The sequence below is a fragment of the Podarcis bocagei genome, assembly GCF_964188305.1.
Source record: "Podarcis bocagei genome assembly, chromosome: 16".
NCBI classification, from domain to species: domain Eukaryota; kingdom Metazoa; phylum Chordata; class Lepidosauria; order Squamata; family Lacertidae; genus Podarcis; species Podarcis bocagei.
The window spans coordinates 1,278,951-1,299,557 of record NC_138142.1 but is presented as its reverse complement, the minus strand read 5'-3'; the positions used below and the strand labels follow the sequence as shown (position 1 = coordinate 1,299,557).

The window sequence follows — 20,607 nt, the reverse complement described above, 5'->3', positions numbered from 1 at the left end:
GAAGTAATATCTATGAAAAAAGTGAATATGAGGACAACCAATTAAAATTAAAAGGTTTTGAAGATGTTAGAGAAAAAGTAACAGAAGGTTACAATATTTTAAATTAAATGAAACACTTTAAAATGATAAAAAGAAAGAATTTAGTTATGAAGTGTCGACTTCAAAGAGAAATAGTAGAAGGTAGTACAAAAGTGCTGTCAAAAATCTACAATCTGCTCTTAGGAGTTGGACACCAAAGAGGAACAGGTCAAATGTGTTATGATAAAATGGGCGAAAGATGTGGGACATAATATATTAATGGCGGATTGGGAAAGGCTTTGGAAGACAGATATGAAATTTACTGCATGTACTCTGCTGAAAGAGAATTATATGAAAATTATGTATCGGTGGTATCTAACCCCGGTTAAATTAGCAAAAAGATCTAATAAGTGTTGTTAATGTAAAGAAACAGAGGGTACGTTATATATGTGGTGGGAATGTAGGAAGGTTAAAAACTTTTGGGAAATGATTTATAATGAAATGAAATAAATGTTTAGAGTAACCTTTGTTAAAAAAAAACAGAAGTCTTTTTATTAGGTATTGTAGGAGCAGAGATTCCAAAAGACCAGAAAAAAAAAGTTTCTGTATGCTACGACGGCTGCCCGGATACTGTTAGCCCAAAGATGGAAAGAGGAATCAGTCCCAACCAAAGAAGATTGGCAAACCAAGTTACTGGACTAGAAACTAACTGGAAAGCTCAGAAATCAAGATGACAAATTTTAAAAAGAATGGGAAATGTTTATTATGCTTTTGCAAAAGTATTGTAAACAGGTTAATACATTGGCAGGATTTTAAAAACACTTGTAATTTTAGAAATAGTACAGAAAATCTGAGGTAAATAATAATAATTTGGAGTAGAAATGATATGCAGTGGGTGGGGGGGAGAAGGGAGTCACGGGATTCGGAGAATCCCATTTTATCGATTTGATATTGTTTTGTATATATTTTGGTTGTTGTTGTATTTGTTATTGTGTGTTTTTTGTTTTTCTTGAAAATTTAATAAAAATGTTATAATAAAAAAAGTCCCGCAGCTGGATCAAGACAATGGGAGATCCTATTTCCTGCTGTGTCCCCTCCCAAGCAGGTATGGTGTATAGTATGCCCATGCTGTTCTTCACAGGTAGACTGCCTCTGAACACATTCAGGCCTCACGCTCAGGACCCCCCCTTCTCTTGTACAAGCACCCCATTCCGATCCATCCATGCTTGTGGCAGCAATAAGTCTGAGGTCAATGTATTGAGACAGTCGTTAATATGGTGACTTTATTAGCAGTTTCAGCCAACACTCATTTCCTGATGGAGTTCCCTCAGCCATTCCCCAGGGATCATCTCCAACTCCCACCCCAATCTCCCTTGTAAGGAAATGTCTCTTGATTACTGCAGTGGAATCCGACCTTAAAGCAGTGAAGTTCATGCACAAACCAAGCAATTTCACTGTGCAAAATTTCTCTCCCACACACCCCTTTCCTACCCCCCACGCCACCCCAAAGAGTGAAACTCTTATCAGCACAATGCTTCTACCACCCCTTTGCGAATATTTGACAGTTGTCTGAGTTGAGGGAGCAGCCCTATAATTGCTTCAGAGCCATTGCTGGCTGGCATCTCTCTGGCTTATATGTGAAACTTTCCTTGGCCTGGTGATGGAATAGGGGTGGGAAGGGAGGGAGAAGATGCCACACCACTGGCATGAAAGGGAGACTGCAGCCTCCTGAGAGTTGTGGTGTTCATGGGTTTGGGGGGAGGTGGGAGTAGGCAATGCCTTCTGAGAGCCTTCCAGATGCCTTGGGTTACAACATTAGATGGGTAGAGATCCTTGGCTTTTTCTCTCTGCCTGTGACAGCCATATATTCAGAAGAGTTTAAACAAATGCACTTGACAACACACCATCGGAGGAAATCCTTGCTGTGGCCTGGCAGTTAATTATTCCACTGTGCCAGCGCATGGCAAGGGGAGCACAGGATGAAGTAACCCTCGGCTTGGCAGACCCACCCAGGGGCCAGGCAGGTGGCAGACGCTGCATGGGGCTTGCTCAATGCTGCACTCGGCGAATGGATTGCACCTGGGAGGTCTGAGCATGAGATCCCAGTTCCCGGACATGCTTGTATTCGCCCCCATGGCAATCGCTCTCCACGACGTACTGGAAGCCCCGGTACCCAGGGAACTGGAAGCATACCCATCTGAGGAGACAGAAAGGAGGGGGGAGAAATCAGCTGAGATGTGGGGAGATCAAGCCAGCACAGAGCAGGGCAGCCAGGGGCTTAGGACTCCCTCAAAGTGCTCAGAGGGCAGGGGGTGTTTGGAGGCTGCGAGAAAACTCTGATTTTGCAAGGCCACACACCATCCTCATCCACATAGAATTCCCTGCTGCTGTTTATTCTTAGGGAGCAGAGGCCCCTAAGAATGGCAAGGCCTCCGCTCTGCTGGGTTCAGGGAGCTACATTCTTCAGACCAGAGGGCCCACAGAAACACCAGAAGGTAATGTCACAGGCCAGGCCACCAGGCCTTGTTGTGCAAAGTCGTATTGGCTCCATCCTATTGCTATCAATCAATCCCTTGCAGAAAGGAGGAGGAAGCCCTTTCTCTACCAAAGACAAGTCCAGGGACATGAAAACGTTGCAATATGCTAGCTCAGCTATCATGGGAATTGGGGTTGCTTGTGTGTAAACCTCCAGCCGTTCCCAACTGCTTGGGGTGGTTGTGTCTTTCCCCGGCTGAGCAGCCCTTATGCGCTGCTGCTCAATCGCTGGCAGAATCCGTCAGTGGGTGTCTCCTAAATTTCCTCCAGCATAAGAATTCCTTAACGGACAACCTTCGCCTCGCCTCTCTGCGCGGAAGCCTTCTGCGCAGAGTGGGCGTGCCAAGCGGTGGTCCTCCACCCTCCTCACTGACTTCACTGGAAGAGTCTCGGAGCCTCCCCTCCGAAGTGCTCTCTACCTCTCCCTTCTTCCTGGTGTCACCTGGACTTCTTTCCCCAGAGGACGTCCTCTCTCTTCCCTTACTCGTTTCCTCTCCTGCAGAATCTGGGAGCCTAGCCTCTCCACTCTGCTCCGATGTCAGTTCCCTGACATCAGCTCTCCTTTGAAACTCGCCCTGAGAAATGTGACCCTCAGTTCCAGCCCCGAGAAACAAATGGAAGAGGAGTACTTGGCAGGGCCCAAAAAAAGTACTTACGCTCCAGAACTCGCACGGAGGGACCCCACCTCATTGCTGCCCCAGCCCATCGCCTTGAGAGATGGGTAGTCATCACTCAGCTCCCCTTTGCGTCCCATAAAATTTTCCTGCTCAAATATGGTCATCTTGCTCTCCCGGTGATTCTGTGCAGGGCAAAAACATCATCTTAGGCACTGGCCTGGACTCCTCATTGTTAATAAATGCAAATAACAACAATATCAATATCAATAATGATACCAGCCACCATGTCTGTCCTGCAGCTCTTGGACCTCTACAGCCAAGGAGCCAAATCTGTTACGGCGCAGGTGAGCAACCTACAGTCCTTCAGATGCTGGATGTGAACAATTCCCGCCAGGCCAGTGTGGCCCTTAGTCAGGAATGACGAAAGCCCGGCAGCCCACTGACACCCCAAGGGCTGCGTTCCTGTGTCAAGGAGATGCTGGCTGCTTCCTCCTACTGACGCTTCTCCTGGAGGGATGAGAGGCTTGGCTGAGCTGCCCCCTGCCTCTCCAGATGTCAGTAGTGCAGGGCTTGGTTGGTCGGTTTTGACTTTCCCTGTGACCTCTAAGGCAGTATGGCTGACAGCGGGGTTCCAGTGGGCTTGCTGGCACAAAGCTATGAAGTTCTTTGGCAGTAGACCCAGGGCAGACCACAGGAGGGACTTCTCAGTGATTTACTTCAACCATTAGCTCCTGCCTGAGACCTGGTGATGCCTGCTGGCCCAGAAGGCTTTCAAAGGGAATGAGGGAAATTCATGGAGAAGCAACATTCTTAACCCCCAGGTTTAGAAGCAGTCTGTCTCTGAGTAACAGCTGCTGGGACTAAACAAGATGAGGAGGATGCTACCTTCAGGGCTGCTGGGTAGGCTCCTTGGCTCAGCCACTGCGGGATGTAGGATGCTCAGCTAGATGGACCCACCTGAGTCTGATTCTGCCTGGCTCATCTTAAGTTTGTTAGCAAAATAAAAAAGCTGAGCTTAGCAAGTCAGAGGGGAGGACTTGGACCCCTGGCTTCAGGTTCCAAGAAAGGAGATTCTGACTAAACACCAGGAATAACTGTTTGACTGTAAGAGCTGGTTGACAGTGGAACAGTCTCCCTGGGAAGGTGGTGGACTCTCCTTTCTTTGCGGTTTCTAAGCAAAGGATGTATAGCCACCTGTCATGGAGGCTTTAGCTGAGATTCCTGCTTTCTAGGGGGTTGGACTAGATGGCCCTTGGGGCCCCTTCCAACTCTACATTTCTATGATTCCTCAGCAGAGCAACCCTACTCTCACCGAGGAACATAATTTGGAGTCTAAACCTTGGTCCGCCTGCTCAGTATTGCATGCGCAGGCAGGCAGAGGCTCTGCAGGTTTCAGGCAGGGTCTTTCGCTGGCCCTCCCTAGAGATGCTGCCAGGGACTGAGCCTGGGACCGTCTGCATGCAAGGCCGGCACCCTGCCACCCTCAGGCAGCCTGGGCTACAACTCCCTCCAGGCAGCCTCCTGCTGGCCCACCCCAGTTGCTCACCGCACAGGAGACGGGCCGGAAGGAGCTCAGCCGGTGGGCATGGTAGGCGTTGCTTCCGCTCCAGGCTTCCCAGCAGGGGTAGTCGCCTTGCTCCAGCACAAACTGCTGCCCCTGGAAACCGGGGTGCTCAAAGCCGACCCACCTGTGGGGAGAAAGGAGGTGGGCCTCTGTAGCCAGGAAGGTGCAGGCTTAGCTTGGGGGATGAGGGGGGAAGGAACATTCTGCAAACAAAGCTCGGCCCCAGCAGGCTAGAAAAGCATCATCCGGCTGTGCCCTGCGTGGTGCCGGAATGTTTGTGTGCAGACATTGGCGTGAATGCACAAGACAGGCCAGGCGCACTCTCTCCCCGCTGCACACAGCATAGTCCTGTGCACATTCACTCTCCAAGGCAGCTGGAGCTATTTTATTGATTCACTACATTTATATCCCTCCTTCTTTCCTCCAAAGCGCTCCCCACACCATCCTCACAACAACCCTGTGAGGTAGGTTAGGCCGAGATACTGTGATGGACCCATGGTCACCCAGCGGAGCCTTGTGGCTGAGCAGAGACTTGAACCCTGGTCTCCCAACGTCCCAGCTCAGCACTAACCACTGCACAACACTCCCCATCTGAGCAGGTCTAGGGGTTTACCTGCTAGGAACTCTGAGGAAAGGAATCAGGCTCTGAAGCTCAGCAAGGTCCACTCATGACGTGAGCGAGGCATTCACCACCAGAGCGAAGGTGAGGACGAGGCAGGGGCAGTGGGGTGAAGGGGTCCCAGGAAAAGCAAGAAAGTGGGCAAGAGTTCTGGGAAGCAGTAGGGAGCCAACTCACGTGCCGCTCTCAACGTGGGCTGAGCAGACATTGTCGAAGCCACACAATGTGATGTCGTAGCACTCAGAGGTGAACTCATGCTTCCGGCCCTGGAAGGCGGGCTCGTCCCAGGCCACAATCTGAGAAGAGACGAGGGTGGGGGCTCAGGGTCCTGGGGAGGGGGGAGCAGGGAGGAAAGCCCACCAGAGAACCTGCTGTTGCTGCTCAGAGATCTGCCCTCAGACTGGCAGGATTGAAGGGGCACTGGTGGGTGAGGGTCTCTCATTCCTCACTGGAGGGTTGAAGGCTTGGTCGAGAGAAGGGTCAGGAGCAGCCAGAAGTGACCCTGACCCCCTTTTCCAGAGTGCAGGGGTGAGTGGAAGAAGCCACACACTCAATGCCCGCCACAGTTGTATATGAAGGCATGCGTCCGCATTCAACCCCACAAGCAGCACCTCTGGGGAGAAGCAGCTGCCTGCGTGAGCAAACACGAGGAAGCACATGAATGCAAATGACCTCATCTTATCCCCAGAAGAGCCAGTGAAGTAGGAGGGAGGGGAAGGGAGATTTTGAGGGGATTTGAACACAGGCCTGAGCCAAGTGCTCCCAAATCACTACACCATATGATCCCTCCTTAGTGCAGAAACATCTGAGCTCAAGTCCTTCCCTGTCCTGGACTCCTTGTTTAGCCTTGAAGAATTCACTCACTCTAAGCCCCAGCTCTCCATCTGCAAAATGGGACGGCTGCAAACCTAACTGACAGGGTACTTGGGGGGAGAGCACAATGAATGCAGTGAAGCACCTGGCAGATCGGAAGTGTAAGATAAATAACATGATTTGCTTCTGTTAATTGGTTTCAAGCAACCTGCCCCAAATTTCTGTTCTCTGCCTTCACGGTTTCTTGATACCGCCCCCCCCTTGCAAAAAAGTTTGTTCCCTGGGACTCCTCTACAACCCTGCTATACACATGGCTCATTGCTCCATACCTTCCAAAGTCCAGAGACTTTTCCGCTGTGATGACTCATGGTAGACTCTGCTTCCCTGTGGGGGAGAAAAGCGCAGGGCCAAAGGTGTTCCAGGACGTCTTGGGGAGCTAAGGTTAGCACTGGAAACCTCTTTTCCAGGCCACACCACTCAGCCGAAACATGTGGAAAGGGCAAGAGTAGTGATTACTCAAAGGACCTGCCTTCAGCCAGGACTAGGGCAGGGAAGACACTCAATTCAGGACGCATTTAAACCACATTTCATCACATTTACACTTTCCTTAACAAGATGAGAACCAAACACAGACCTACCCTTTGAAATTGCACATATATGAATTTTTGCAATGAAGTTTTCCAACCAACCAAAGTTTTCAAACATTCAAATATTAGGGTGAAATGTGCATTAAAAATGGATGTATTTGTGAAAATAGCATACACAGTTGTATTCTATTAGAGCAAACTACTTGCAAAATGTGTACGTTGGTCAAAATTGTTCACATAAATATCTTTAGCAGAAGAAATTTGCACTAAATTGCTTAAGAATACACATAAAGATTTAAAAAAGGACAACCTTCAAATTGTTATAGAAATGTGAAGAACCAAATTTAAGGTTGGAAAAAATGAGGAACTGAGAGAACCGACATTGACAGATTCTTTCACCACTACACAGCACTTACGGATGAGTTTGCCACAGAGCATGTGCAGAGTATGGTTCCCCTTTCTTGCCACTAAGACACCTATCAGGGCACGTTGCCCTCGGAAAATGACATCCAATCCTTCCTTGAGTCAATAGTTTACACCCATTGCCTGGGGTTGCTAGTTCCAGGATTGTACCCAAGTCTGCCTGAACCTGTTCTAGGGTTGAAGCGAACGGAGCCATGCCTGCCTGGGGCATGCCTCCCCATGGGACTTCCAACGGCACTTACCTGGTGAGCTCCAGCCAGACTCTCCCCATCAGCTCTTCTCCAGAGGGATTTTTATATCCGCTGTGCATCCCCAAATGCCCTGACTCAGCACAGGCCGGAACAAAAGTCTGTCTCCCAGAGGATCAAGCTGGCCTCATCCAGAGCCCGACCCCTCACAGTCACTCTCCCTCTCTTCCTCTCAGCGCAGGAACTGGAGACAGGGAAAAAGTCACTGGGCACATGGTGGGGTTCAGAGCAGCCCCTGTGTGCAGAACTACTATTTCCCTGATGCTAAGCTTGGCCCAGAAACAAGGGGATGAGGAGTGCCTCAGAGCATAAGCAGAATGCCTACGAAATGGTGTGCGAGGTGGAGGAAGAGGATAGAGAGAAAGCCACCTATATCATGCTAGAAGCCAGCAGGGCGGTCTGGTGAAGCTGAATGTTGGAAGGTACAAGACGGAGTAGCGCCTGGTTAAACTTTGGGTCTCCTTCCCACAGGAAGTAGCAACGGCCACCAGCTCTTATGAAGGAGGCAAGACAAATTCATGGAGGAAATGGCTATCAATGGCTACCAGCCACGATGGCTTGTCCTGCCTCCACTGTTAGCGGCAGGGCACCTTTTCCAATGCCAGTTGCCATCAGCCCCCGCCTTGTGGGTGTCTGACTGACCGTAGGCAGGAGCGCATTGTGGACTAGATGGGCCTTTGGCCTGATCCAGCAGGACTCTTCCAATTTTCTTCTGTGGCCTCATGGCACTGACAAGCCACAACACCCTGTGGAGTGGGACAAAGGGGAGACTGGGATGGGGATCTGCTCAGAACCACCCAGGGTGCCAATGAAGGTTTGAACCTGGGTCTCCCTCACTGCGTGGCTCTCTTGGCTGGTCCAGGAGGCCTGGAGGTTGGGTAGGTGGTCTTGGGGCTGCGTGTCCTGCTTGGGATGCTATTTATAGCCTGACATACAGACTGAGTTGCAAAATATTCCTCAGCCCAGGAAGGCCTTTTCACAAGCTCCACAATGGAAGCTGCTTCATCAGCAACTGCTCTGCTTGGGAGGGAGGACCAGTCTGGTGGTGGCGGCGGGGTGGGGGTGGCGGGTATTGTGGAGCAGAGGGCAGGGCTGGGGTGGATATCTGGTGGTTTTCCAGCTGAGTGCCCTCATTGCAAGATGTGATGACTGTGGCCTTTGAGGAGGACTCCGATGACCAAGCATCTCCATTGTGTCCTCCTGGGCTTTGCCCTGGCTAGGGCATAAAACGAGAGTGTATAAAATGCAGGGGAGTCACGACACCAGCCCAATCACTCCACCACAAAGCACCAGCAACCCAGGTAAGAGGTGGAGGTAAGGTGCCCTGCATCCTGGAGACATCTGGGGGCTTCTGGCTACCGTGTGTGTGTGTGTGTGTGTGTGTGTGTGTGTGTGTCCCACCCCATCAAGGCATGAGATCTGCCTTCATTTCCCGGGGAGAGCCCTTTTCTTGCTCACTTCCTTCACCATGGAAACCTTCTCGTCAGTCCCTCAAGCAGCGGGAAAGATGGCTCAGGATCTGAGCAGCAGGAAGATGGACCAGATCAAAGAAATGTTATCAGGACAGGGAGCAGAAAGTCGTTCTTCCCGCAGGAGGCAGTGATGGCCACCAACCTCGATGGCTTTGAAAGAGTGCCGGGCAGATTCATGGAGGCGGGGAAGGCTATCAATGGCTGCACCCATCATGGCTGTGTCCCCAGCTGCAGACAGCTGTGCTTCAGAATGCCAGTTGCTAGAAACCACAGGAGGGCAGAGGGCTCTGGGACTCCATTGCTTGTGGGTTTCCCAATGACGCCTCTGGTTGGCCACTGCGAGAACAGGAGGCTGCGTGAGGTGGTCCCCCATTGCCCTGATCCAGCAGGCCCTTCCTGGGTTCTTTCCTCTGAGCATTGATGAAAAGCACACACTGCCCTGAAGAAAGGGCAGAAAGGAACTGGCAGCAAAAGGCAGGGGTGGAAAACAGAATAGTACCAAAAGGGCAAGATGAATTTTGGGAAGCGACAAACTCTGTCCCACAAGTTAGACATTGGAAGGAGAAGTAACAGCATATTTCACCAGAATGCTCCTGCAGTAAGGAAGTGTGTCCCAGGACGATAGCAGTTGTATTTTAATTTGCAGCTTATGATTAGTTGTGTGGAAAAGTATGCAAAAAGTGCTTTTCTTTTGAGAAACCAGAGGGAGTCAGCAGGAAAGGGCAGGAGGTGGCATGAGACTGCTCCAGATATGTAGGGTAGGCACCAGAAAAGGTGCTTTCTAACTGAACAAGTGTTACAATTTCAGGTCTTACCCAGACACGGCCATGTCCGAAAACACAAGAACCACCCCTCCCAGCCATGACATGGACAGGAAGGAAAAAGACAGTCCCACTCCATCCACCAACTCATCCCCCGATTCCAGCAGTCAGGGTGAAGAGTCCTCTTCAGAATCTTTCCGGGTGAGTTGGGAGAAGGTGCCAGTTCTGAGCAGAGAGGCAGGACATGGGGAGGAGGCCCTGATCCCTTAGAGCGCATGGCTGTCCCTTCGGTGCTGCATCCAGTCTGGGCCTGTCTTGGGAGGGGAAGGGAAGAGAGCCCTGTTGGAAGCCCAGTCCCTATCCTTTGGTTAGATCAGTGGCTGGTAGACCAGAACTGGAAAGAATGGTGAGGAGACACTTGCAGCTCTTTCTCTCTGCTGCAATGGAATGGCCACCAGAGCTTCAGGAAAGTGATAACAACAACAACCATTGATTTGTACTCCCTCCCATCCGACTGGGCTGCCCCAGCCACTCCGGGCAGCTTCCAGCATATATCAAAACATAGTGAAACATGAAACCTTAAAAAGCTTCCCTATGCAGGACTGCTCACTCTCTCCACCCAGACAAACACCCCTGACCTCCTGAAAGAAACAGCAGGCAGCCGTGGGAAAGAGCCCATGACATGCCCCCCTTGGACTGGGGAGGCCACGGGGGACCCAGGTTCCACCCCTGGGGACCCCTCTAGATATCCTTCCTATGGGGCATGCAGGGTGATTTGTATTCACAATGCTCAGGGGGAGCCATGGGCAATCCCATTTCCAATACTGTTTGCACCCTCACAAGATTTGGGCTGGTCACACTGCTTCACTTTCAGTCAGTGCCTAGCCCACAATTCCTGCTGAAATACTGTAACTTCTTGTACCACAAAGATTCTGGTTGGCTTCGCCTCGCTCTTGTCATCTTTTATCCCCCCTCAGACAGAAATAGTGGGCTGGCATCACAGAACAAACCAGGGCAGAATCAACCCACTGCTAAGGCTCTGCTTCTGTGCCCAGAACGTCTTCCCCCTACCCAATGCCTGCCAGGAGGGGGTTTGGCTCTCAGCCTAGCCTGGCCCACTAGGTTCTTGTGAGGATCAAGGTGTATATGGGGGGAATGCAAGTTATCTTGAGGTCTGTGGAGAAAAAGTGGGATGTAAAGAAAAGCAAAAAATCATAAAGAGCTGCATCTTTCTCCAGGGTCTGCTGTCTTATCAGAGGGGTTGGCATTCACCTCCCCGTATGCTCTGCTTGCTTTTTCTGTATAGAAACCTTACAAAATAGCTTCACCATACTAGTCTTTCCTCTGTAAGGCAAAGGCACCAACCCTGGACACGGCGCCCTGAAACATCTTACCAGAATCTGAATTAAATGGGAAATTGAAAGGGCGCTCTGGCAACTGACAGGAATAAAAGAAGATAAGGCAGCTGGGTGGCGGAAACACAGGAAGAACAGAGGGTGGCAGAGAAAGTTCACTACATGGCCATTTCCTCCCCAAGCACACCAGGGATATATGTGTTTGGGTGTGCATGCATGTGTGCAAACACGCATGTGTTCTTGTATTAACCCAGCAGGGAGTTTGTGAGCTACAAAGTATGAAAATTGGATTTATGCTGTTCCTTAATCCCTGCTGAAGGATTTGAATCTGGTACATGTGGCTCCAGAGCTCACCTCTGCTGCATCCCTGGACATTCAAGCCACCCTCCCTGAGCGCTCATTCCTTAAGGTGTCAATGGAGCAGTAAGTAGCCCTCTGGCAGCTGGCCCCGTCTGACGTGGCACAGACTTCTCAGGGTTCATATTTTGATTTGGGGCAGCAAAATGACCTATTCTGGCTGGATCTTCTTGTAATCGCATCTGTGCTGTTGATGCATTTTGTTCTGGTGTTACATTGCCAAACTGGGACTTTAATCTATATGTGCTGCCTGCCCTGGGACCTTTCAGGGAATGAGAGACTATAAATGTCCATAGCAAATAAAGAAACAAATCCTCTAATAACTGCTGCTTGTGCTTCTCCCCCAACGCCCCCAGGAGACATTTCATATTGCTTCTTTCAGATCATTGTGTTTGACCAGGAGAACTTTCAGGGCAAGCAGATGGAGTTCACCAGTGCATGCCTGAACCTGGGGGACCATGGATTTGACCGGGTGCGCAGTGTCCTAGCAACCTCTGGACCGTAAGTGATCTCAGCCAAACAGGGTTATCGAGAGGCAGGTGCTGGAGATGGGATGTGCTAGGCTTCATAGCCAATAGGAGTCCCAGGTGATTCGCTTTCTTCCTTCTTTTTAAAAAAGTAAATCTCTACCCTCCTAGAAAGAAAACAAGGAAGCAACATAAGACCTCTCCCCTATTTTATGTGAGATGAGCCAGGCAGGCTGCTATGTTTTCGTGTTTCTAGAATCATAGAATCATAGAGTTGGAAGAGACCACAAGGGCCATCGAGTCCAACCCCCTGCCAAGCAGGAAACACATCAGAGCACTCCTGACATATGGTTGTCAAGCCTCTGCTTAAAGACCTCCAAAGAAGGAGACTCCACCACACTCCTTGGCAGCAAATTCCACTGTCGAACAGCTCTTACTGTCAGGAAGTTCTTCCTAATGTTTAGGTGGGATCTTCTTTCTTGTAGTTTGGATCCATTGCTCTGTGTCCGCTTCTCTGGAGCAGCAGAAAACAACCTTTCTCCCTCCTCTATATGACATCCTTTTATATATTTGAACATGGCTATCATATCACCCCTTAACCTCCTCTTCTCCAGGCTAAACAATGAATGAAATCAGAGTTGGCGTTGACAAATGAGCTCTTTGGATACACCCCCCTTCCCTTTCTTGTTAGGGTCTCCTTGAAATCTCAGCTTGAGATAAAGTACTCCATGTAAGCTATTTCCTGCAGATTCTACTACTCAGTAGACATGTTTGCTCAAAAGTAAGTCTCTTTGTGGTTTACAGTATAGGGCTTACTCCCAGGTAAGTGGGTGCCAGATTGCAGCAACCTAGGCTTTTTTTGTGAGGAAGCGGCAGAGAAGAGCTCATGGTGAGAGGGTCCATTGTGCACACTAACCTCGAAGTAAACTCACTTGAATGCAATTGGGAATTATGCATCTAAATACACAGTAATCATGCAAAATTGGATGAAGCCTTGGAGGCATGCTAATATACAGGTGGGAGTGAAAGGGAGAACAAAATGAATGCCGTTGGTTAAAGCAAGCAAAAATTGATGCCCCCAAAGCAAGCACTAAATCCCCTTTTACAGCCATTTTATAGCTCCAAACATAAGCCCAGAAGAAGAGCCTGCTGGATCAGGCCCATGGCCCATCTGGTCCAACATCCTGTTTTCATAGTAGCAAGCCAGATGCTTATTATGGGAAGCCCACAAGCAGAGCCCAAGTGCAAGACCAGGCTCCTTCCAACAGTTTCCAGTGAGTGGTGATATTCAGAAGTGTTACTGCCTCCAACAGACCGAGCCCTGGGGCCCAGAAGCCCTTGACAGCTCTCTCCTCCATCCATCTCTCCAGTACTCTTTCCAAGACATCAGAGTTGCTGGCCATCGCTTCCTCTGGTGGGAGTGAGGATGCTCCACTTCGCCATGCTTTAAAGGCATTATTATTATTATTATTATTATTGTTGTTGTTGTTGTTGTTGTTGTTGTTGTTGTTGTTGTTGTTGTTGTTTTTTTGTTGTTGTTGTTGTTGTTGTTGTTGTTGTTATTATTATTATTATTATTATTATTATTATTATTATTATTATTATCTTATACCCTGACCATCTGACTGGGTTGCCCCAGCCACACTGGGAAGCTTCTAACATAATATATGAAACAAAATTTAAAAAAATTCCTTCCAGTAGCACCTTAGAGACCAACTAAGTTTGTTATTGGTATGAGCTTTTGTGTGCATGCACACTTCTTCAGATACACAAAAGCTCATACCAATAACAAACTTAGTTGGTCTCTAAGGTGCTACTGGAAGGAATTTTTAAATTTTGTTACGACTACGGCAGACCAACACGGCTACCTACCTGTAACTATAAGAACACATTCTCATTCTAATCTAGGCTACTCTGCTTCCTTAGGCATATCACAGTTCAAGGAATGGGAGCTATGACCTGACAAGTAGTTCTGCTTGCAGTAAATCTAGTCACGTTTGGAGCTGAGCTGATTTGCAAAAATGCTTTGCTTTCAGCCAGCAGCCTTGACTTTCAACTGTTTACTAGTCGTCCAGAGTGGCTGGGGAGGCCTGCCCAGATGGGTGGGGTATAAGTAATAAATTACAGTGGTACCTCGGGTTACATACGCTTCAGGTTACAGACGCTTCAGGTTACACACTCCGCTAACCCAGAAATAGTGCTTCAGGTTAAGAACTTTGCTTCAGGATGAGAACAGAAATCGTGCTCCGGTGGCGCGGCAGCAGCAGGAGGCCCCATTAGCTAAAGTGGTGCTTCAGGTTAAGAACAGTTTCAGGTTAAGTACAGACCTCCAGAACGAATTAAGTACTTAACCCGAGGTACTACTGTATTATTATTACAAATTATTATTACTTTTGCCGGTAATGCTTAAGGAATCCCAGCAAAGCTAAGATGAGTCACAGCAAATGTAACATCAGGAAGATGGACTCAAGAGCAGAAGAAATGGACCTTTAAATCTGGAGAGGGTCAACTGAATTGGAAGTTAAATCCGCTAATAGGAGGGACAGACGGTGGTATTCCTGCTGGTGTGGCACATGCCACAAAGTTGTCCCACCACCCACTTGTGGTCCCCATCAGCATCTAATCATAGAAATGCAGTTGGAAGGGACCCCAAGAGTCATCTAGTCCAACCCCCTGCAATGCAGGGATCTCAACTCAAGCACCTAAGAAGAGCCCTCTAGCTGGATGAGGCCGGGGGAGGGGATCTAGCCCACCATCTTGCTCTTACAGTACCCAGCCAGAACCCTCTTCTGGGAAACCCACAAGCAGGACACAAGGGCAATAGCAGCAGTACTCTCCCCCACAGGAATCAACTCCCAGGGGCCAAGGGGTCTTTGCCCCCCCATAAAATATCTGAGGGGGCTAGGCCCACCCAAAGTTGATAATCTTCGCCATCAGGTCACAAATCGGGGGGGGGGGGTGATCTAAAGCCTTGGAAGACAGTGCTGCCCTCTGCCTCCCAAGCAGAGCCCTTGCCCTCTGGAGTGCTGAAGGAAGATTTAGTTGCCCCTCCAGCTGGGTTCTACAGGTGGGAGGGGAGGAGGGCCGCCCCCCCCCCCGCCCAGGACCTTGCTGTCTTGAAATGCTGACTGCCAAGTCACAGGGGCTCTGCTGCATCCAGTCACCCTCCATCTTTCTGTCTTGTGGCTGCCAATGTCCCCCGTCCTCTGGACACACCTTCCTTTGCACGCTGCCCTCAGCTGGGTGGCCTTTGAGCAGTGCAACCTGCGTGGCGAAATGTTCATCCTCGAGAAGGGCGAGTACCCGCGATGGGACACCTGGTCCAGCAGCTGCCGCAGCGACTGCTTCCGCTCCCTGCGCCCCGTGAGAATGGTGAGTCCAGGCCTAGCCAGGGTAGTGCCTTTGGGCATCTGCTGAGGGCCCCCACTCCCTCCCAGACCTCTTCCTCCCTCGCAATCTCATTCTGCCACCTCTTGCTGTGGCCTGGGAACCGGTGGGGGTGAGGAAGAGGAGCAGTTGATGCCCCCCCTCTCTCTCGCAGCAGGAGGCCCAAGAGCAGAAGATCCTCCTCTTTGAAAGTGCCAACTTCAGGGGAAACAAGATGGAGATCCAGGAAGACGACGTGCCAACCCTCTGGGCCCACGGTTTCTGTGGGCGTCTGGGCAGCGTGAAGGTGCCCAGTGGAATGTAAGTCAGAGCCTGGATCTGACCGCTTCCCTCTGAATCAATGGGTGCCATTTCTCTTTGGGAAAGCTCCGTATCTCGTGCAGAAGACCCCAGGTTCAATTCCTGGCAGCATCTCCAGGCAGGGCTGGCAGAGACTTCCTCTGTGGGGGGCCTCTGCCAGTCAGTGTAGGCCATACTGAGCTCAATGGACCAATGCTCTGACTTGGTCTAAGGTAGCTTCGTATATTCCTCCTGGAGAAGAAAGGGTTTGGGCTGCAGCCCCTGGCATGAACCGCAGATCCTGTCAGGGAATGGTGAGTTCCGAATGCTAAGCACTCCACTTCTTAGTGGCAAGGAAAAAACAGATATAAAAAGAATTTCCTGGGTGCCAAGATCCAGGATTGGGGCAAGTACTCTTTGGTGAGAGAACCCAGCAGAGATTTAAAATCACAATATATGCAGTGCAAATATAGGCTGTTCGACCTTTAAAAAATACCTTGCGAGTTCCCAAATAGCCCCCTCTTACCCCAACATAGAAAAAGACCACATGCTTGGTAAGTTTAAAACAGTTTGTAAGTAAAAACAGTTTACTTACCAACTCTCCAATGGTCAGATTTATGTGCTTTTCCATATAGCATTCAGGAAAAGTTGCAGAGGCAGTAAAACTTGGTTTAGTTACAGTGGTGAAGTTCCTAAATAATTATCGGTATAGAAATTGAAGAGTGGTTTGTAAGAGCCATGAGGTCTGAGCTTGGAGCAAGCCGCTCAGATCTCTTTACATGCTGAGCGTCTCAGGTAGACTGAGGGTGAACAATAGGCTTGATTACCTTTTCCCCAAGGTGAGGGGGAGTGACCTAGCTAAGCCTGGCAAGACAGCTTACTCTATGGCATTAACCCCTTCATGCATTAATTAGGATAAGCATGTTTGTTATATGAAGCTGGTTATCCTACATAGGTAAAGGTAAAGGTAAAAAGGTAAAGGTACCCCTGCCCGTACGGGCCAGTCGTGTCCAACTCTAGGGTTGTGCGCCAATCTCATTTAAGAGGCCGGGGGCCAGCGCTGTCCGGAGACACTTCCGGGTCACGTGGCCAGCGTGACGAAGCTGCTCTGGCGAGCCGGCACCAGCGCAGCACACGGAAACGCCATTTATCTTCCCGCTATAAAGCGGTACCTATTTATCTACTTGCACTTAAGAGTGCTTTCGAACTGCTAGGTGGGCAGAAGCTGGGACCGAACGACAGGAGCTCACCCTGCCGAGGGGATTCGAACTGCCGACCATGCGATCGGCAAGTCCTAGGCGCTGAGGTTTTACCCACAGCGCCACCCGCATCCCTATCCTACATTACTGGTGTTCAAATGAGCTTTGGGTGGCGTATTTCCCTAAGGAGAGGAATCTGCCTCTGTTGCTCCCACAAAGTGGGATGTTTCCTCCCTCTCTCATCATGCTAGGACTTTGGGATCATCCAGTGAAATTGATGGGCAGGAGATTTGGGCGAGACCATGGAAATCCTTCCCACGCAACATTAATTTTTGGAACTGCAAGATAAGAGGGATTGTCAATAGCTGAAGTAGCTATATAATGGGGACTTGGGAAAAGAGAAGGGGGAGTCCTTATGTCAGTTAGTCTTAGTCATCATGATGGTGAGATGGAGCCTCCATGTGCAGAGGTAGTTTATTTCTGAATATGAGTTCCTGGGTACAAGCAGGGGAGAGCTTTGGCTTCTGGGCTTCCCAGGGGCATCTGGCTGGCAGTTGCAGGAAGCAGGATGTTGCCTTTTGGCCTGATTCTCTTGCAGGGCTTTCCTTGTGGGTGAAACAGCAGCACTAGCATCCCCACCACCACACAAATAGGCAGCACAAAACTAAGTGGATCCTCCCAAATGCATGTTTGGGCTGAAGGTGGTTCTCTGTTTTGAAAAGTCTGAATCACAGAATCATAGAATGGTAGAGTTGGAAGGGACCCCAAGGGTCCTCTAGTCCAACCCCCTGCAAGGCAGGAATCTCATCTAAAGCATCCATGGCAGACGACCCTCCAACCTCTGATTAAAAACTCCCAAGGAAGGAGAGTCCACAGCCTTCCAAAGCTCTCTGTTCTGCAGTCGGACAGTTCTTACCCTCAGAAAGTTCTTCCTGAAGACTGCAGCCTCCCATAACTGCACTGGATCCCTATGATCCGTGTTGCTTTGGGATGATTTTTTAACCACTGGCTTTTATGAAAGCCAGGCCGCCCTACCTTGGCTGCCCTGTGGCTTTGGCTTTGGGCAGCTGAGCCCTGGGCGAGAGATAGCTCGGCACCTTCTCCTCCCTGTGTTTACTGATGCCAGCCTTCTCTTTGTTCCCCCCACAGCTGGGTGGGCTACCAGTACCCTGGCTATCGGGGTTACCAGTATCTCTTTGAGAGAGGAGACTTTGCACACTGGAATGAGTGGGCCGCCTCCCAGCCGCAGATCCAGTCCATCCGGCGCATCCGTGACATGCTGTGGGCCCCCAAGGCTGCTTCCTTCCAGCCAGGAGCCCCTCAAACTGAGTGAGCCCCTCGGGCAGCCGGCAGAGAACCTGAGAAGTTTGGTGGAGCAGGTGGAGGAGAAGACGCTGCCTCCCCCCCCCCCCCGAGGGACCTGCTACAAGCAAGAGCAGCGCTCCCCTTTTGTGTTCACTGAACCTTCCACTTGTACATTGCACTTTGGTGGACAAAATTTGTGTAGTTATCCAAACTAAAATATAGTCAAGAAGAGGATTAAAAATTGTGTGTGTGTTTTTCTACCATGTCCCATTGGGATTTAGCTCTGGGATTGTGATGGTTCCCCACGGGGGCGAATCTTCTATGAAACGAATGAAGCTTTAGCTTCAGAGCACCCATCCTGGAGGGGACCCAAAAGACTGGAGTTCACTTTGCTTTAAAAATTGCTTTAAAAAGTGCATCACGCATGTACAATGGTACCTCAAGTTACACATGCTTCAGGTTATATACGCTTCAGGTTACAGACTCCGCTAACCCAGAAATAGTACCTCGGGTTAAGAACTTTGCTTCAGAACAGAAATCACGCGGTGGCAGCACGGCAGCAGCAGGAGGCCCCATTAGCTAAAGTGGTGCTTCAGGTTAAGAACAGTTTCAGGTTAAGAACGGACCTCCGGAACAAATTAAGTACGTAACCAGAGGTACCACTATATATAACATTTCCCTGATTTTCACCCCCATATTATTTAATTAATTAATTTATATACCATACCATTTTAATCAAAATCTGTAATGCAGTAGTAGCGCGTGTTTGTGTGTGTGTGTGTGTGATGTCAGGAGCCCAGGTTGCCGTCTTGGTAACACAGCACACAAGTCATAATTAGCTTGAATATTTATTGCAAAACAAACAAACAGCCTCAGATGCTCTATCGGAGCTTCCGTACCCTACAATTCAGTTGACCCTTCTGAGGAGTTCTTCCTGCTTCTACAGAATATCCTGAACCTATGGCTCTTACGTTTCTGGGTTTGTTTCCTGCCAAATACCTTTCCCATATGTCTACTCCTTGGGCTCATAGGATTAATTGCCTCCTCTTCCGGTGAGGAAATGGTCCCCCGCCTTTCTAAGCCTGCCTGTGCTTCTTCAGCGAGTTGGCTTCTCTCCATCCCGCCCTCTGCTAGCCTCTTATCTGCATTCCTTTCAGTGTCAGGGGGAGTAGACAGCCGACTGCTCCCAGGTGTCTGAGAGGAAGGCAAGCTTTCCTGTTGCTGGCTGCTTCCTAACTCAAGCTGTGCCTCTCTACTTGGGGCAGATGTGTTCATGACAATATATACCGTATTAAAAAGGGCTGGTCTGTCGTAGAACAGATGAAGATGATGACAGGGGTTACCCAGACCATTGCTGGTTGTGAAGGGGCTCCCATGACAGTTCAAGCTTCAGGGCCTCCACCATGTAGGTCCACCACTGGTTCCATGAGATTCCTGTGGGTGGGTGTTTATTGGGGTGCGTGGAGACAGGTAGGTTTTTTTGATTGAGAAATACCATAACTTTATCTGTGCACTTACTTTGTGTGCGTGTGTGGCTTGCAATAAAAATACAATAGCAATTAAAATTGCAAACAAATTCAATAACCAATACCTAACAAATGAGTTACAAGAAGATAAAAACACAACTGTATATCACAAATGAAACTGTTGTGACGTGGGGAGTCTACAGAATTAAAATTAAAAATCAAAGTGTCGGTAATCTAGGAGCACATAAGTTCTTAAGAGCCGTGTCTGTCTCCTCCTTGTGAATGGCCAGAGGGAGGAGGGCATCCCAGTGGGGTGTGTGTGTGTGCTGTCTTGGAGAAGGCCTGCTTTCGTGACAATTGTGGAAGGCCCAGCTAAGTCTCCCGGGTCTCTTTGGAATATCTGGTGGGGTCTCTACACCAGGGGAGGTGGTCTGCTGGGCATTGCCCTGCTCTCACCTGCAGGCACTGGAGTCCAAGCAAAGGGCCAGGTGAGAGGCAGGATTAGAGGAGTCCCTGGTCAGGCATGGCCAAGGCATGCAGAGTGCAGAGCTGCAACAGAGACCTTGTTCCAGCAGCTTTTCTTTTTTTCTCTCCTTCCCCCCTTTTTTAAAAAAAAGCCAGACAGCGCCCGCAGAGTATCGAACTGCTGTTAAGCAATTAGTGATTCTGCAAATGTAAAGTCGAAGTAACCGCTAGGCTAAGCAGCTTTTCCAGGCCAGAACTGCAGGTGCCTGAGCTGGAGCCCAAGAAGACCTTGATTCCTGAGGAGTCCTTGCTTGAGGAGTCAAGCATTTCTCTATGTGGGCCAGGTTTGCATCAGGTGTTTAAGGTGCTGCCTGCCCAACCTCAGTGTCAGAAACCCTGGGAACTTTTAGCAGGGGAGTGCAGTGATCGTAAAGCCTTGACCAGTGGCGTAGCGTGGGGGGTGCAGGGGGGGCCGGCCGCACCGGGCGCAACATCTGGGGGTTAGGGTTAGGGGGCGCAAATCCACAGGTTAGGGGGCGCAAATCCACGGGTTAGGGGGCGCAAATTACTTGCATTGCCCCGGGTGCTGACAACCCACGCTACGCCACTGGCCTTGACTAAAGACTCTCCTTCTGTCTGGAATGGTTGTCCTCTTCCATCGAACAACACA

General features: G+C 49.7%; 2 protein-coding genes across 2 annotated transcripts; one reads left to right on the top strand and one right to left on the bottom strand.

Moving 5' to 3' along the window:
- Nucleotides 1–1,529: 1,529 nt before the first annotated feature.
- On the bottom strand, nt 1,530–8,013 carry CRYBA4 (crystallin beta A4). The gene is made up of 6 exons (XM_081175348.1): nt 7,419–8,013; nt 6,496–6,550; nt 5,531–5,649; nt 4,717–4,858; nt 3,210–3,352; nt 1,530–2,215 (listed from the first exon to the last, which is right to left on the bottom strand). The coding sequence occupies exons 1-6, from the start codon at nt 7,484–7,486 to the stop codon at nt 2,068–2,070; spliced, it is 675 nt and encodes a 224-aa protein (XP_081031474.1). The 5' UTR covers nt 7,487–8,013; the 3' UTR covers nt 1,530–2,067.
- A 529-nt stretch (nt 8,014–8,542) lies between these two features.
- Nucleotides 8,543–18,227, top strand: CRYBB1 (crystallin beta B1). The gene is made up of 6 exons (XM_081175345.1): nt 8,543–8,738; nt 9,705–9,858; nt 11,752–11,870; nt 15,076–15,208; nt 15,381–15,523; nt 17,851–18,227. Exons 1-6 carry the CDS (start codon nt 8,668–8,670, stop codon nt 18,032–18,034), a joined length of 804 nt encoding a protein of 267 aa, XP_081031471.1. The 5' UTR covers nt 8,543–8,667; the 3' UTR covers nt 18,035–18,227.
- Nucleotides 18,228–20,607: the final 2,380 nt, after the last annotated feature.